This window comes from Pleurodeles waltl, chromosome 12 (genome assembly GCF_031143425.1).
Source record: "Pleurodeles waltl isolate 20211129_DDA chromosome 12, aPleWal1.hap1.20221129, whole genome shotgun sequence".
Classification (NCBI taxonomy): domain Eukaryota; kingdom Metazoa; phylum Chordata; class Amphibia; order Caudata; family Salamandridae; genus Pleurodeles; species Pleurodeles waltl.
In genome coordinates this window covers 567,292,692-567,311,153 of record NC_090451.1, presented here as the reverse complement: position 1 = coordinate 567,311,153, position 18,462 = coordinate 567,292,692, and the positions used below count along the sequence as shown (strand labels likewise).

Here is an 18,462-nt window from a genome sequence, read left to right as displayed (position 1 = left end):
TTTTCTTCCTGCAACCTGACACAGTTGCGAAAAGAGCCCTTCGCACACCAGATGTCAAAATACCACTCATGTTCTGTATAGACAGAACTAAAGAGTTTAGGAGGACAAACAGCTATTTGTAGCTTTTTCCTACATCACAAAGGCAATCCAGTATACAAATCAGGCATAGCCAGATGGATAGTCAAATGCATACAAATTTGCTATGCTAATGCCAAAATACCTTTACTTGTTTATCCCAGAGAACACAGTACTTAGAAAAAGGGTGTTACTATGGCCTTCCTATGAAACATTCCCATAGCTGACATTTGTAAAGCAGCTACATGGTCTACACCACACACCTTCACAAAACACTGCTGTGTGGATGTTTAGCATGCCAGCAAACTAGTATAGGTTTGGCACACTTCCAGTCCACTGCAGCTCCCACAGGCTAGTCACCGCTTTTATAGAACTGCTTTACAGTCTTGCTGAGCATGTGTATCTACAGCCACACCTGCCATTGACCCAATAATGTTACCCTGTAAGTATCTGTTTGTGGCATGTAGTGCTGTAGATTCCCATGCACCCACCCTCCTCCATGGATGCCTGTGGCCATTAAAGTTACATTATACTTGTATATATTTGTACATATGTATTTACACGTTCATGGACAACTTTTCCTACTCATTCCCTCCACTCCTTTCTCACCGCCTGTGGAAAAACAATCTAACAAATGAGTCTATGCCCATGTGCAGCATCAACTAGATTAGTCACTTGATCTTGTGACTTGAAACACTTCTTTAAATTAAAAAACAATTTGCACCACTCCAGAACACTAGGTGGCAGGAGTATGCAGAGCATGTAAATCTACAGACTGCATGCCATGAACAGATACTTACACGATGAGTAACATCCTTTCCTGTTGTCGTGTGTCTGTTTACATTGGACTGGCTCCCATATCATTGCACATTGGTCAGTTTCTTTGCCTGCCTTATTTGTGCTTTACTTTACCATTTTACTATAGTGCTTGTTATTCATACTGCTATTGAGAGGCACATATCACTTGTTCTATAGCGTGTTTTTTCCAACCTAGCATTTCTTATAATAGTTTCAGTGGCATTCAGTTGTTTGATTTTATTTTCCTATATTGATCAGAACACCATGGCCAGGCATTCTGATCACTGCACTGGTCCGGACGGGACAGATGGAGAAAATGGGGGTGAAGAACCAGAGCCAATGCCAAAGAAAGGAAAGCGAGGGCGGAAGAGAAAGATGCGATCAAGAAAAGAGAATTCATCTGACAGTGGTAAGATGGTTGTTTAGCAAAGCTATACTTGCATTGTTTTTTTAAAACTATTAACAAAATCACTGCTGAAGTACAGTCTGGATCCCTTTGCTTTGATTGCACTATAGAAATATTACTGAAAATTGCTGTTGCGCAGTGTTAGCCAATTACTTGGCCTTTTGGGACTGTGGGCAGACATTGGTTGGTGGTTGTGACTCAACCAGAGAATGTTTTCGCTGCAGGATATTTCTGAACAAATTGGTGCAGTTGAATAAGTTACTTACATTTGGTAACACATTATGTGGACGAGAATGTTATCTAGCTGCATTTTGTTTTTTTGCGCTGGTGTTCCGTCAGGTCAGACTGAATCTGGAAATTTTTGAGCAACCCCTCTTGCGCGTTTAGTTACGTGGCATCATTCAGCTCTGCATGACATTGTTGGTGTCCTCTGCTCCTGAAGTGAAATGTGCGTTGCCTAAATAGGTGCCATCCCACTGCACTAGCCTCAGTTCTGGACTATTTATTGTGCACCAGAAGCACAGAGCCAAGCTGAGGAGGAGTGACAAGTGTGCATGTGAGGTCCAAAATAATATCTGAATGTGAAGACAATTCAGACTGGGGAGAAAGGGACTGTCAGTAAGGAATCTGGCTATGTAAAGTCTCTACCAGGTAAAGCATTACTGAAGGAAAGCAACTTATTCATCTGATAGAGATTTCTAGCTGCAGATTATTTACCTTAGAATAGACACCACAGCAATCACTCCCTGGAAGTGGGTCTGCAGACTGTTTTGAACTAAGAAGCCCTGGACGACCAAATGGTCAAAATGCCCATCTCGCTGGACCGGACTCTCGAGTCAGTAGTGTTTAGCAAACATGTGCAATGATGCCTATGTAGCTCCCTGACAGATGTCCAGTACTAGGACACCACTAGCCAACAAAGTGTCTTAGCCATAGCTATGGTAGACTGAGCTTCAAAGCCATCTGGAGTCTGTTTCTTGGCCGTTCGGTAGCAGCTCTTAATACAGAGGATGAACTATTGAGAAATGATTCTCTTCAGATTTGCCTTCCCTTTCTTTTTATCCCTACAGATCCAACAAAGAATTGATTGTCCACCCAGAATTCTTTGGTATAATCAATTTAGAACAAGAACTCTTTTTGGATCCTGGTGGTAGTCTTTCCTCTTCTTTAGAGGATGAGGATGGGGAAAAAAGCTAGGCAGGGTGATTTTTTTCCCGACGTAAAAAGGTGTGACCACCTTTGGCAAAAAGGATGCTCTAGTTTGAAGAACCAGCTTGTCTGGGAAGAATGGAGTGTAGGAAGGGTTAGCTAAAAGCATCTGCAGTTTGCTTACCCACCTGGCAGATTTTATTGCCACAAGAAAGACCATTTTAGGATTGAGGACATCTGACTCTAAAGGAGAAGATATTAAACATTTAAGAGCTAAATTCAATTCCATTGGAGCGTAATGAAGGGCATATGATGCAATACATCCTGCATAACTTTAAAGAATATTGGCACAATAGGTAACTTAAACAGGGACGTTTGTTCTGTCAAAATGGGTGACAGGTATCCTTTAAGTGTGCCCAAAGCAGAGACTTGCCGGGCAAAGGAGAAAGCAAACACAAGGACTTTAGACAGAAGATCAGTCGATTTTATATGTACACCAAGCCACACGCTTGTCCCATCGGTAGATTTTTCCACTCTAATCCACTTCAGTCTTACCCACTCTAATCCAGTCTACTCCATTCCAGTCCACTGTAACCACTCCACTCCAGTCCACTCCGATCCACTCCACTCCAGTCCACTCCGATCCACTCCACTCCCCTCCGATCTGCTGCAATCAACTCCATCAATTTCACTCTACTCTAATACACTCCCTCCAATCCACTCCACTCTAATCCAGTCCACTCCACTTTAAAACACTGTGTGCTGGGCTGTAGGTTGCTTTCTGCTTGCTGCATTCAAGGTTTGGAATAATCCTGTTCAGAATGAATCTCAGATGGCAAGGAATTAACACATAGTTTTGCCATCCCAGTGTACTGATCCACAGAAAGATTACAAACTCTTGGTTTAATAGAGACTGAGAAATGTTGACACTGTGGGAAAGAGAAAGGGAACCTTGAGCACGTTTGATAGTTGCGAGTAGGCCTCACCTTTTGGAGGTAAATACAAAGACTGATAGAACAAGTCTTTTATACACTGTTAAACCTGTAGTACACTAGAGGTGAATTTCTGAGGCGGAATTCACTGCCCTCTCTAAAGCAGTCGGACCTACTTTTTATTAAATCTCATGGTGGCTCTGCTTCACAAGGAGTACGGCCATTTTAAATTTATAATCCCAATCTGTGAGTAGGTCAAAACAACTCTAGAGTAAACTGAGTCTGTTACTACAGAAACGCAAACATGTGTCTCCGCTCGAGATAAAAATTAACTGGCTAAAAACTTACACTGTAAACAACGCTGAACGGCAGTCCCTTTTAGTAACACTGGAGCATACCATAGTCAAAATGTTCAAATAGTTCAATAAAAAAAAACAAGCACAGGAGGCAGATAATCAGAAAACCATCTAAGATGGAGTCGACGCCCATGCGCAATGGAGCCGAAAGGGGAGGAGTCCCTCGATCTCGTGACTCGAAAAGACTTCTTCGAAGAAAAACAACTTGTAACACTCCGAGCTCAACACTAGATGGCGGGATGTGCACAGCATGTGAATCTGCAGCGTCTCATGCCACGAACAGATGTACACTGGGTAAGTGACATTTTCCATATATATATATATATATATATATATATATATATATAATTATTTTTTCCACAACTGGCCAAACTTCTATAAGAAAGAGAGCTAGCACTCGAAGGCAGGAGGAGTTCAGCCGTGTTTAATCGATCTCATCTTTCTGGCCTCAGCAACAAACAAAACAAGCATTTGCAATGTAATAGGTCTCACATTTGCTTGAGGTAGAGGTATTGGCGTTGTAAATTCATAACTGGACTTTTTCGTGCCACATAATTTGTTCCACCATGCCTCATAATTTAGTCTTTTTCTGCCACATAATTCCAGTGGCCCTGCATATAAGTAAAGCACTTCCATTTATCTTCTTCTCTCTGCAGCAAAAAATGAAAATGTTGCCATTTTGCATCCTAATATAAATCTGCCATGCTACTTCGTAAAAGTTCCATCAGAATGATAATCTTCCAGCATTCATTACTAAATATAATAAATATGATACTTTTGTGTATTTGATATCAAACTCTAAAGCAGCAGCCAGGATCCAGTAAAATGATTAAAGAAGGATAAAAAAAAATTAAAAGATTAAAAAACAAACAAAAAAAAAAAAAAAAATGTTTCAGAGTGGCCGTGGGTTGCCAGTGGAAAGACCATCTTAACAGTTGCGCGCATGTTCTTTGGGAGGCCCCTTGCACGAGGTGTTATAATCTGAAGCGATGTTTCAGGCAGCAGCTTGTAGCTGCCAGGAATGCTGGCGTTAGCAGGCCTGTCACTAAGTTTAGTGAACACTCATTTGTATGTCTGTTTCAGAGCAGAAATGCAAGCACTTAAGACGTACTCTGGCTCTGACATCAGTGGTTTGCAGAGAGATTAAAATTGTATTTAGGAGATTGCTATTTGAGCCAGTACACAAACTTGCATGCCATCTCCTTGTTCGACCTAGAAAAAGTCACGAAGGCCTGTTTTTTTTCTTCAAACGGAAATATTTTCAACAAACTGTGGTGTCTTTAAGATCACATGGTCAGAATCACATGGCTTTATATCAGTTGCTATATCTGTTAATAGACCAAAATGTGTATCTTTTGCTTGATGCGCTTTCTGTAAAATTGCAACTTGCAAGTGTGTGTGCAGCTTTGTGGAAGCATCTTTGGTGGTCACGTGACATAGGACGCGGACGCATGCAAAGTCCTAATTCTTTACTGTTAATAACAGGTTTGAACAAGTAATTAAATAAAAGATGGAGGAGGCAAACAAAGCACAGCGTGTTGCGCACGTAACAATGAAAGGTACTGGAATGCCTTATGCTTTCCAAAGAAATTTAGTAGAACAGGGAGAAGGTGTGGCACAACGATTAGAGCTGCTGACTTTGGAACTGAGGAGCTGCGTTCGAGTCATGGTGTCAGCTCAACATCACTTAGTCTCCCTGTGCCTACAAAAAGTGTGTATGTCTTTGTGTAATGAAGCTGATACTTATGTAAAGCCTCCAATACCTTTGGTTGGAATTTAGGCTACTTGGCAGACGAGTAGTTAAACACACTGCAGGAAAGCACCCTCCTTCTTGTCATGATTGTCCCCATTTTCTGCCTGTTGTCAGTGTGTTTGACTGTGTCTACTGGGATCTTGCTAACCAGGACCCCAGTAGCTATATGCTTGCTCCTCCAAACTGTACCTTTTTCTTCTCACACCAGTGTAAGTCCCTAGTATATGGTACCCAGGGCATTGAGATTCCAGGGGATCCCTTTGGGCTGCAGTTGTTATTCTGCCACCTATAGGGAGCCCATGGAAAGGGTTCTGCAGGCCTGTCATTGCACTGTGTGTGATGCGGGTACATACACCCATTTTCACTACAGGCCACTCAACCAGGTTACTGTAAATCACCCCTTTGGTAGGCCCTCTTAGCCAAGAGGGCAGGCTGCAGGTACCTGTGTGTGAGGGCACCCCTGCAGTAGCAAGGGTGCCCCCACAAACTCCAGATCCATTTTCCTAGACTTTGTGAGTTCAGGGACACAATTTTACGCATGTACTGGACATAGGTCACTACCTACGTCCAGCTACATAATGGTGACCTCAGCCCTGGCATGTTTGGTATAAAACATGTCGGAATCATACCCCAATACTGTTGCAAGTATTATATAATTTCATGCACTCTGGGAGCTCCTTAGAGGATACCCAGCATTGCTACCACGAGTCTTAGAGGGTTGTTCGGGCAGCCCAAGTTACTGCCACCCCTCAGACAGGTTTCTGCCCTCCTGCTGCTTGATCTGAGCGAGCCCAGGAAGGCAGAACAAAGGATTTCCTTTGGGAGAGGGAGGTAACACCCTCTCCTTTTGGAAATGGGTGTGACTGGCTTGGGAGGGGTAGCCTCCCCAAGTCACTGGTATGCTTTGAAGGGCACATTTTGTGCCCTCCCTGCATAAACCAGTCCACACCTGTTCAGGGACGCCCAGTCCCTGCTCTGGCATGAAACTGGGCAATGAAAAGGAGTGACCATTCCCCTGTCCATCACCACCACAGGGGTGGTGGTCAGAGGGTCTCTGGGTTGTGCTACCTTGTTTCCAAGGTTGGCAGGGAACTCCGGGAGCAGCTGAGTGGCCAGTGCCAGCAGGTGATGCCAGAGCCCCCTCCTGATAGGTGCTTACCTGGTTAGGTGACCAATCCCCCTTTCAGGGCTATTTAGGGTCTCTCTTTTGGGTGGGTTCTCAGCAGGATTCCTCTGCAACCTCCACTTTGACTTCTGGCCACTGGAACTGCACTGGACCCTCCAGGAACCAACAACGGTGCAATCAGCGAAGGAGACTCTTCTGCAACATTGTTTCTACAACTGACAGTTTTGCAACATTTCCCCAGCTGTGATCTTCAGAAGACAGCAACTCTTCAGCCTGCACAAAAAGAAGGAATTTCCCTTAAAGGTAAGGAGTCACTCCCCTGCATCCGCAGGCACCTGCTGCAAACGACAACCGGCTGTGTGGATCTCCCCCTCAACTTGAGCTGCTTGGATCCTGCATCACTGGTGGTGGTCTGGAATAGTCCTCTTGGTCCTCTCTGCCAGCTTTGGTGAAGGTAAGCCCTTAACTTCCTACGCAGGACAGTACCCTGGTGCACCGCGTCTCATGCAGCTGCCAAGGCTGGTTTGCATCTCCTCCAAAGGACGTACTGCTCCTGTCCCCAGCACTCCTTTCTGCGACGCTCAGCCCTCTGCGTGGTTCTTCTGCAGCGTGAGATCCTTTTCTGTAGTGCTGCATGGGTGACTTCTGTGTCCTTGTCCTGTGGGACTCCTGTTGGTGCTGCTTCTGCTCCTGTGGAATCTGTGACGCTGAGGGTTCCCTGTGACTCGGTCTCCTGGGTCTTGCTGGTCCCCAGCAGTACCACTTTTCCACTAACCACGAGTTTGCCTTTGCTAAGGCTTGTTGTGGAATTCCTGCACTGACACCCGTCTGCAATCTTCACTCCAGCGTGGGACATCATCTGCATCCATCAGGAACTCTTCTCCGGCTCCAGTGCTGACTGTTCATCACAGTCTACCAACTCCTGCAAGTAAAGCTGGGTGGGTAGTAGCTCCTACTCCTCCTCGACTCCACTGTGACTCTTTGACTTGGTCCTCTCCCTTCACATGTGTTCTGTCTTCAGGAATCCACCACTGGTTTTTTGCAGTCTTGTCTGGGTGTCTTCTTTTTTTTTTTTTTTTTTTTTTTTTTTCTTCCTTTTGGGTGGTTTGGGGAAATTCCAGTGATTTACTCCTGCTTTCTTGGGCGTGGGGGTATTGTGTTACCTTTGCGATTTTCTAGTACTCCCAGCTCCCCTCTACACATTCTACTTATCTAGGTGAGAGTCCTGTGTTACGCATTCCAATTTTGTTTAGTGTATGGTTTGGGCTCCCCCTAGGGTCAATATTGCTTATTGCTGTTTGCACTGTTTTCTGTCCTTTTCTATGCCTATTTCTGATTGCTAGTGTATGTATTTAGTGTATTACTTACCTCCTATTGGAGGATTGCTCTTCTAGTATTTTGTGGTATTATGTTCCAAAAATAAAGTATCTTCATTGTTTTTCATATGTGCAAGTGCTGTATGACTACAGTGGTTTTGCATGAGCTTTGCTTGTCTCCTAGATGAGCCTTGTCTGCTCATCCACAGCTACCTCTAGAGAGCCTGGCATCTAGCCACTGCCTACACTTCCCTAAGAGGGGATAATTGGATCTGGTATAAGGTGTAAGTACCATATGTACCCACCACACACCAGGCCAGCTTCCTACACACACCAGGGAGGCACAGTCAGTAAACAGAATCCAAACCAAGTAAACAAGAAAGTGGGCCCGTGCTGAAACATGAAGTACAGCGCTCGTGTAAATAAAAGTTAAGCGTGCGGCAGGAACAGAAACAAAAATAGTTCCCAGAGGCAAGAGATCCCCTTGCAAAGAGTAACAAAACAGTTATTGGCCGGTGCTTTATTATAGTAACAAATACTACAATACTGTATAATCAGTACCTCAAATGGTGGTAATTAGACACACTTATATACACAGTAGCAATCAGTAGATAACATAGAAAGCAATAGGCGTTAGTAAAAGCAGTAGCAAATAGTGAGGGCCCTGGGGGAGGGCCAAACCGTATACTAAAAAAGTGGAATGTGAAAGGCAGTCCCCAACCCAAGGCAGTAGTATCATCAGAGGGGAGCTGGAGGAACTAGGATCCCCAAGAGGTAAGTACCAGGGACCAAGAGAGAGAAGGTAAGTACCTGGTTTTCCCCAAACACAGCAGGAGGACTTTGGAAAAAGACTGTGTAAGACCCAGACAAGACTGGAAGAAACCAAAGGTGGATCTTGACAGAAGAGGACCTGCAAAGGAAGGGGGCCAAATCCATTTTGTGTTGGAGTGTCCGACTGTGGCAGGAGCCACTACTCACCCTTCTGTGGATGCAGGACGAGGTGGATGACGGGCGAAGGTCAGCAGGGCAGCAGAAGAGGAGTTTTAAGAGTGATGCAAGTGATGTCCCACATCATCGATCGTGATGCAGTCGGTCATTGGTGCTGGAAAACCACCAACAAGCCTTGGGAAATGTAAGAGCTGGAGAAGAAGGTTTTACATGGCTGAAAGGGACCAGCAAGGTCAAGAGGACCAGACCAAAGGAGGGAAGTCCGGGGTGACCCTCAGCAGCTGGGAGAGACATAAGGGGAGGAGGCAGCCCCCCACAGGCACCGGAGGAGCAGTGAGGCCCACTCAGCACACCTGAAGGAGTGCCCCACAACGCTGGAGCAGCAGGAAAGAGACTGCACATTGCAGGAGAAGGTGCTAGAGGCTCGGGCTACGCGGAGCCTGAAGATCCCTTGGAGGAGGAACAAACAAGCCTTGGAAGCTGCAAGAGTTGCAGTGCACAAGGGTACTGCCCTGCAAGGAGAGGCAAGGGCTTACCATCCCCCAAGTTGGAGAGGTGGTACAGAGGACCAAGGGGACGACTCCGGACCACCACCTGTGATGCAGTATCCACGCAGCTCCAGAGGAGAGAAGATCCACGCAGCCAGTCATCATTGCAGTTGATGCCTGCGGATGCAGGGGAGTGACTTCTTCACTCCAAGGGAGATTATATTTTGCTTCTTGTGCAGACTGAACACTCACCATCCTCAGAGGATGCACAGCCAGGGAAATGTTGTTCTTGTTAGAAGGAGCAGTAGAAACAAGGTTGCAGAGCAGAGCTGTTGCTGTAGTTGCAGATTGTCAGTTCCTGGTGGGTCCAGGTGCAATCCTAGTGGCAAGAAGATGATGTACATGATGCAGAATAGTCCTGCTGCAATCTTGCATGTCGAATCTCAGGAATCACCCAAGAGGGAGACCCTAAACAGCCCAGAAAGGGGGATTGGTCACCTAGCGGGTGACCACCTGTTAGGAGCGGGCTGTGATGTCACCTGCCTGACCTGGCCACTCAGATGCTCCCAGAGGCCTCTGCCCACCTTGGATTCAAGATGGTATAATCAAGTGGCCACCTGAAGGAACTCTGGGCACCACCCCCTGGGGTGGTGATGGGCAGGGGAGTGGTCACTCCCCTTTCCATTGTCCAGTTTTGCACCTGAGCGGGGACCGCAGTTCCCTGGACTGGTGCAAACCAGTTTATGCAAGGAGTGCACCAAATGTGCCCTTGAAAGCATACCGGTGGCTTGGGGAGGCTACCCCTCTCCAGCCATATAACACCTGTTTGCAAGGGAGAAGGGGTTATCTTCCTCTCCCACAGGTAATCCTTTGTTCTGCCTTACTCTGTCTGATGTGGGCAAGCAGCAGGAGGGCATAAACCTGTCTGTAGGGTGGCAGCAGCGTGGGCTGCCCAGAAAACCCCAGAAGACTACTAAGAGAAATGCTGGGAGTCCTCTAAGGAGCCCCCAGGGTGCACGGATTCAAACAACCAATACTGGCAACAGTATTGGGGTATTATTCCTAACATGTTTGATACCAAACATGCCCAGGTCCGGTGTTGCCATTAAGTAGCTCTGCACAGTACACAGGTAAAATGGCTTCCCAGCACTAAGTCCAGTGTAAAAGAGCTAAAGTTCGTAGGGTCACCTCTGCTTATGCAGTGGTGCCCTCACATAAAGGTACCGTCATGCACCTTTTCACACAGGCTGCAATGGTAGGCCTGCACACACATTTTGCATGGGCTCACATGGGTGGCACAAGACACGCTGCAGCCCATGGGAAACCTCTGGTGCCCCGATGCCCTTGGTACCGAAGTACATTATACTAGGGACTTATATGGGGGCACCAGTATGCCAATTGTGAGGTGTTAAGTCCTAAGTTACTAAATTTAGAGGGAGAGAGAGCACACTCATTGGGGTCCTGGTTAACAGTATCCCAGTGAACACAGTCAGAACACAGTGAGAGCAGGCAAAAAGTGGGAGTAACCATGCCAAAAAGAGGGCACTTCTTACGGTAAGTAGTTATAAGTATAACACCAATGGCGCTTTTTAGATTGAGAAAGGCTGTCATAGCTGAAACACGTCTTTTTTTTTTTTTCTTTTTTTTTTTGTTTGTTTGTTTTCTTGTCGCTGAGCCTGTAGCGATTAGATTGATTAAATAAGATTGAACTTCTCCTGCCTTCGAGTGCTAGCTCTCATTCTTATGGAAGTTGGACAGGTTGTGTGTGGAGTGTTAAAAGGCTGTATCGGTGCCGACCTTCTAAGCAGCACCAGCGATATGGAAGCACAGCAGCAGAAACCACAATACTTTTTTTGGGGCGGGGGGGGGGCGGGGGGGGGAGTGGGAGCACATTGCTAAGCCTTCAAAGACTCTCTTAAAAAGGGGATTACTGGACTGCTAGTCTACATCAAATACTATCAAACGGGAACAGTATTTCCTTCCTTAACTCTTTGTAGCTCGATCATAATGCTGTAAGTTAATAGCATAATTAATTAATTAATTTAGCAATTTGGCTGTCAAGTTTTCCCCATCTTTGTTTCACAATTGTCAATTTAAAATGTCACCACAAACCAGGATTCCTTCCCTCTATTCAGTCGTCTTCAAGATAACAATTAAGTTCAATTAAATTCCGTGGAAATGCGTTTTACCTCTTTGCAAAGACTTAAGTCTACATTCAGCATGTCAATTCACAACACTCGATTTCTAAACATCCTTGCTTCATCGTACTGCGCCATCTATTGACCAATCTTATAACATTCAATTCTAGCTTTGTTGTAGTCAACCAATTTAATAATAGCGAGAACTAGAACAGAGCACATTTTTTCTGATTCTCATTAATCGTATTGGACACCACTGGTTCCACAATATTACTTTTGTGGAATCTAAATAGTCTGTTCTTCTTTAGGCCTGCCACTAACTCATTTAACGTACTTGAACAGGAAATATGATTTGATTCTTGTCATTTATATAAAGAAAGGTAAGCCACTAACCTGATTAATAATAATCTTGGAGCCCAAAATTGACTTTTGCATTCATTTAGCTTATTTTTGTCTTAAAAGCCTTCTTTATCCCCATGTTTTAGGGACCTTATTAGTTGCGTAGAAAACAAGGCCTTATTGACTTCCATTATGTTTGAGACAAAATCTGTTGCTGTGGTATGTCACATCACTTTTATCTATTGCTCGGTTATACTCTGCAATCCGTAATTTGAAATTATACCATACTGCCAGTATACCTTTCCACATGTGAACTCTATTCTGTGTATCACAAACCTACTTCAGCAATTCAAAAATGTTAAATTTTACTCTTTATTCTCTCCATATTAAATGTTTTAATAATGGAAACCAACAAGGCATGGAGTCAGCTGTGGCCTAGAGATGGGTTACTTTCTGATTGAAACTTTCTGATAGAGCTGCAGATTCCTCACCTTTTGAATATTCTCCAGGCATCAGACTGGATCTGGAAGTATTTCATGTATGCTTCTTCGCACCAGACAGTGGCACCTTGTGGCTCCACACTGATGCTGTTACGCTCTGTAAATGACTTGTGGGGCCTATATATTTGCAACGCCTGTATGTTGGTGTCAGTTCCTTTCTTTCAGCGCCTCCAGTCTAGCCACACCAGATAAGAGTTCCATGCGGCTGTGCTCCGGCTCTTCAGATATCTACTGACTCCCTCTGATGCATCTTCTGGCCCCATGTAGCCAAGAGACTTTCCACCTGGATCGCAGCTGGCCAGTTGGACCCACTGAGGCACTTCTGACCTTGGTAACCCATCCCCACCCCCCCCCCCCCTACACACACACACCCACACCCGGCCTGGGTAAGTCAATGCCGGCTTTGCCGCCTTCCTGTCTGAACAGGTTGCCCCAATTGTCCCCTTCACCGTCGGTCCGACTATGACCAACTGAGGTTTCTGCACTCTCTTTACCACAAGGCAGACACCATTCTTTACACACTCTTTTCAGAAAAGATGCAGATAATGATTGACCAGGGTGATGTTCAGCTCTGTGCCAACAACAACTTATATAAAGACTTGCAAGAGGCTAGTGGACTAAATACTTCCCTGGAAACAGCCCAGTTCGATGGCATCTGTCGCTGTAGATACGCATGTTTTGCATAGCTCGCCATCTGGTGTTGGGTCGGAGTGTTACAAGTTGTTTTTCTTCGAAGAAGTCTTTCGAGTCACGGGACCGAGTGACTCCTCCTTTTGTCTCCATTGCGCATGGGCGTCGACTCCATCTTCGATTGTTTTTTTTCCGCCATCGGGTTCGGACGTGTTCCTGTCGCTCCGAGTTTCGGAATGGAAAAACAGCTAAATTTCGGAAGATTTTCGTCGGTATTGTTGCGTTCGGGATCGGCGTAGTTAGAATCAACACCGCATCGAAGATCGAAGAGCTCCGGAGCCCTTCGGGGTAGTTTTCGATCCCCCGTCGGGGCCTGCTCGGCCCGAACGCGTGTAGAAGAACGCCGATGGAACGGACCCCGTTCCGTTTCTGTCCCAAATGCCACAACAAATACCCCTATACAGACCAACACTTGGTCTGTAACCTGTGCCTGTCACCTGAGCACAGTGAAGACACTTGCGAGGCCTGTCGTGCGTTCCGGTCCCGAAAAACACTCCGAGACCGTCGAGCCAGAAGACTTCAAATGGCGTCCACGCCGACAGCCCACTGAGAGTTCGAGATACAAGAAGAGGAAGAAACCTTTTCGATACACGAATCGGACTCCGAGGAATTCGACGATCCACGAACCGTGAGTAAGACGTCGAAAACCACTCATAAGAAGATTGTCAAGGCCCAGGGAACGCCACTGCCACCAGGCCATGGCTCCACCCATAAATTCGGTGACCGACCGTCGGCACCGAAAAAGGCCCAAACAGTGCCGAGACCGTCCGACTCCGGTCGAAACACCGGCACGCAGCCTTCTCGGGACCGAGAAAGTGCTGGAGACATACATCGACACCGAGATAGCGGTGTAGACACGGCTCGACGCCGAGACAGCGGCACCGACGAAGATCGACGCCGAGATGTTTCGACTCCGAAAAAGAAAAAAGCCACCTCGGAGCCGAAAAAAGATGCAGACAGGGTTTCGGTGCCAAAACAACCTGCAACCGACCCAGTTTCAGACTCTTATACAGAAGAGCAATCAATGACCTCCCAAATGCGAAAGCATAGGTTTGAGGAAGACCTGCAATCCACCGATGTAGACCATACGCAGAAACGTATTTTTATACAGCAGGGGACAGGAAAGATAAGCACCCTTCCCCCTATTAGGAGAAAAAGAAGACTGGAATTTCAAACTGACCAAACGCCACAAACAAAAATGGTGAAAAAGGTTACTCCGCCACCCTCTCCTCCACCTATAATTCACGTCTCACCAGCACAAACTCCATCACATTCCCCGGCTCACACCACCATGAGCCAAGGTGACCAGGATCAGGACGCATGGGACTTATACGACGCCCCTGTGTCAGATAACAGTCCGGAGGCATACCCTACAAAGCCATCACCACCAGAAGACAGTACTGCATATTCTCAGGTGGTGGCTAGAGCAGCACAATTCCACAATGTAAGCCTCCACTCAGAACAAGTCGAGGATGACTTTCTATTCAACACCCTCTCCGCCACCCACAGCTCCTACCAAAGCCTGCCTATGCTCCCTGGTATGCTTCGGCACGCAAAAGACATCTTTAAGGAGCCGGTCAAAAGTAGGGCAATCACACCAAGGGTGGAAAAAAAGTATAAAGCGCCTCCTACAGACCCTATTTTCATCACTACACAGCTGCCACCAGATTCTGTCGTTGTAGGAGCAGCTAGGAAAAGGGCCAACTCCCACACATCTGGGGACGCACCACCCCCAGATAAGGAAAGCCGCAAGTTCAATGCAGCTGGAAAGAGAGTCGCAGCACAAGCTGCAAACCAGTGGCGCATCGCTAACTCTCAGGCACTACTTGCGCGCTATGACAGAGCCCATTGGGATGAGATGCAACATCTCATTGAACATCTACCCAAAGACCTACAAAAGAGGGCAAAGCAAGTGGTTGATGAAGGACAGAACATTTCAAACAACCAGATACGCTCCTCCATGGATGCAGCAGACACAGCTGCAAGAACAATAAATACATCTGTGACCATCAGAAGGCATGCATGGCTACGAACGTCTGGGTTTAAACCAGAGATTCAGCAGGCAGTTCTCAATATGCCATTCAACGAAAAAGAACTGTTCGGTCCAGAAGTGGACACGGCGATTGAGAAACTTAAAAAAGACACAGACACTGCTAAAGCCATGGGCGCACTCTACTCCCCGCAGAGCAGAGGAAATTACAGCACCTTCCGCAAAACACCCTTTAGAGGGGGGTTTCGGGGTCAAGCCACACAAGCCAGTACCTCACAGGCAACAACATCCAGTTACCAGGGACAGTACAGGGGAGGCTTTCGGGGCCAATATAGAGGAGGGCAATTCCCTAGGAATAGGGGAAAATTTCAAAGCCCCAAAACCCCTACAACTAAGCAGTGACTCACATGTCACTCACCCCCTCCACACAACACCAGTGGGGGGAAGAATAGGTCATTATTACAAAGCATGGGAGGAGATCACTACAGACACTTGGGTTCTAGCAATTATCCAAAATGGTTATTGCATAGAATTTCTACAATTCCCTCCAAACATACCACCGAGAGCACAAAATTTATCAAAACATCATTCCGAGCTCCTGGAGATAGAAGTTCAAGCACTATTGCAAAAGAATGCAATCGAGTTAGTACCAAACACACAAATAAACACAGGAGTTTATTCACTGTACTTCTTAATACCAAAGAAGGACAAAACGCTAAGACCAATCCTAGACCTAAGAATACTAAACACATACATCAAATCAGACCACTTTCACATGGTCACACTACAAGAAGTGTTACGATTGCTGAAACTACACGACTACATGACAACATTAGACCTCAAAGACGCGTATTTCCATATACCAATACATCCATCGCACAGGAAATACCTAAGGTTTGTATTCAAAGGAATACACTACCAATTCAAGGTACTGCCTTTCGGTTTAACAACCGCACCAAGAGTCTTTACCAAATGTCTAGCAGTAGTCGCTGCACACATCAGAAGGCAGCAAATACATGTATTCCCGTATCTAGACGACTGGCTAATCAAGACCCATTCGTTAATAACGTGCTCACACCACACAAATCAAATCATACAAACCCTCTACAAACTAGGGTTCACAGTCAACTTCGCAAAATCCTACATTCTGCCATGCAAGGTACAACAATACCTAGGAGCCATAATAAACACAACAATAGGAGTGGCCACTCCAAGTCCACAAAGAATTCAAAATTTCAACAACATCATACAACGCATGTATCCAACACAAAGAATACAAGCAAAGATGATATTACAACTCCTAGGCATGATGTCTTCATGCATAGCCATTGTCCCAAACGCAAGACTGCACATGAGGCCCTTACAACAGTGCCTAGCATCACAGTGGTCACAAGCACAGGGTCACCTTACAGATCTGGTGTTAATAGACCGCCAAACTTACCTCTCGCTTCTATGGTGGAACAATATAAATTTAAACAAAGGGCGGCCTTTCCAAGACCCAGTGCCACAATACGTAATAACAGATGCTTCCATGACAGGGTGGGGAGCACACCTCGATCAACACAGCATACAAGGACAATGGAACGTACATCAAACAAAACTGCATATAAATCACCTAGAACTGCTAGCAGTTTTTCAAGCACTAAAGGCTTTTCAACCAATAATAGTTCACAAATACATTCTCGTCAAAACAGACAACATGACGACAATGTATTATCTAAACAAACAAGGGGGGACGCACTCAACGCAATTGAGCCTGCTGGCACAAAAGATATGGCGTTGGGCAATTCACAACCAAATTCGCCTAATAGCACAATTTATCCCAGGAATTCAGAATCAACTCGAAGACAATCTCTCTCGAGATCACCAACAGGTCCACGAATGGGAAATTCACCCCCAAATTCTGAACACTTACTTCACGCTCTGGGGAACACCTCAAATAGACTTGTTTGCGACAAAAGAGAACGCAAAATGCTAAAACTTTGCATCCAGATACCCACACAGGCAGTCCCACGGCAATGCCCTATGGATCAACTGGTCAGGGATATTTGCCTACGCTTTTCCTCCTCTCCCTCTCCTTCCTTATCTGGTAAACAAACTCAGTCAAAACAAACTCAAACTCATATTAATAGCACCAACTTGGGCAAGGCAACCCTGGTACACAACGCTGCTAGACCTCTCAGTAGTACCCCACATCAAACTGCCCAACAGGCCGGATCTGTTAACACAACACAACCAAACGATCAGACACCCAGATCCAGCATCGCTGAATCTAGCAATCTGGCTCCTGAAATCCTAGAATTCGGACACTTACAACTTACCCAAGAATGTATGGAAGTCATAAAGCAAGCCAGAAGGCCATCCACCAGGCACTGCTATGCCAGTAAATGGAAGAGGTTTGTTTGCTACTGCCATATTAATCAAATCCAACCATTACACGCAACCCCAAAACATGTAGTGGGTTACTTGCTTCACTTACAAAAATCTAACCTAGCTTTCTCTTCCATTAAAATACACCTTGCAGCAATATCTGCATACCTGCAGCCTACCTATTCAACTTCCCTATATAGGATACCAGTCATTAAAGCATTCATGGAGGGCCTTAAAAGAATTATTCCACCAAGAACACCACCTGTTCCTTCATGGAACCTAAATGTTGTCTTAACTAGACTTATGGGTCCACCTTTTGAACCCATGCACTCCTGCGAAATACAGTTCCTAACATGGAAGGTTGCATTTCTCATCGCCATTACCTCTCTAAGAAGAGTAAGCGAGATTCAGGCGTTTACAATACAAGAACCTTTTATACAACTACACAAAAATAAGGTCGTCCTAAGGACTAATCCTAAATTTCTACCAAATGTTATTTCACCGTTCCATCTAAATCAAACAGTGGAACTTCCAGTGTTCTTCCCACAGCCAGATTCCGTAGCTGAGAGGGCACTACATACTTTAGATGTCAAAAGAGCATTAATGTATTACATTGACAGAACAAAGAGCATCAGGACAACTAAACAGCTATTTATTGCATTCCAAAAACCTCATGCAGGAAACCCAATATCAAAACAAGGTATAGCCAGATGGATAGTTAAATGCATCCAAATCTGCTACCTTAAAGCTAAACGACAACTGCCCATTACACCAAGGGCACACTCAACCAGAAAGAAAGGTGCTACCATGGCCTTTCTAGGAAACATCCCAATGCAAGAAATATGTAAGGCAGCCACATGGTCTACGCCTCACACATTCACCAAGCACTACTGTGTAGACGTGTTATCCGCACAACAAGCCACAGTAGGTCAAGCCGTATTAAGAACATTGTTTCAGACTACTCCCACTCCTACAGGCTGAGCCACCGCTTTGGGGAGATAACTGCTTACTAGTCTATGCAAAACATGCGTATCTACAGCGACAGATGCCCTCGAACTGAAAATGTCACTTACCCAGTGTACATCTGT

At 45.6% G+C, this 18,462-nt stretch overlaps 1 protein-coding gene across 1 annotated transcript in view; it reads left to right on the top strand.

Moving 5' to 3' along the window:
- Window positions 1-18,462, top strand: part of CTCF (CCCTC-binding factor) — a 372,938-nt gene that overhangs the window by 266,412 nt on the left and 88,064 nt on the right. Inside the window, exon 9 of the mRNA XM_069217672.1 lies at window positions 1,132-1,282. Within this exon, the coding sequence (XP_069073773.1) occupies window positions 1,132-1,282 (151 nt within the window). The remainder of the gene's footprint in view (window positions 1-1,131; window positions 1,283-18,462) is intronic.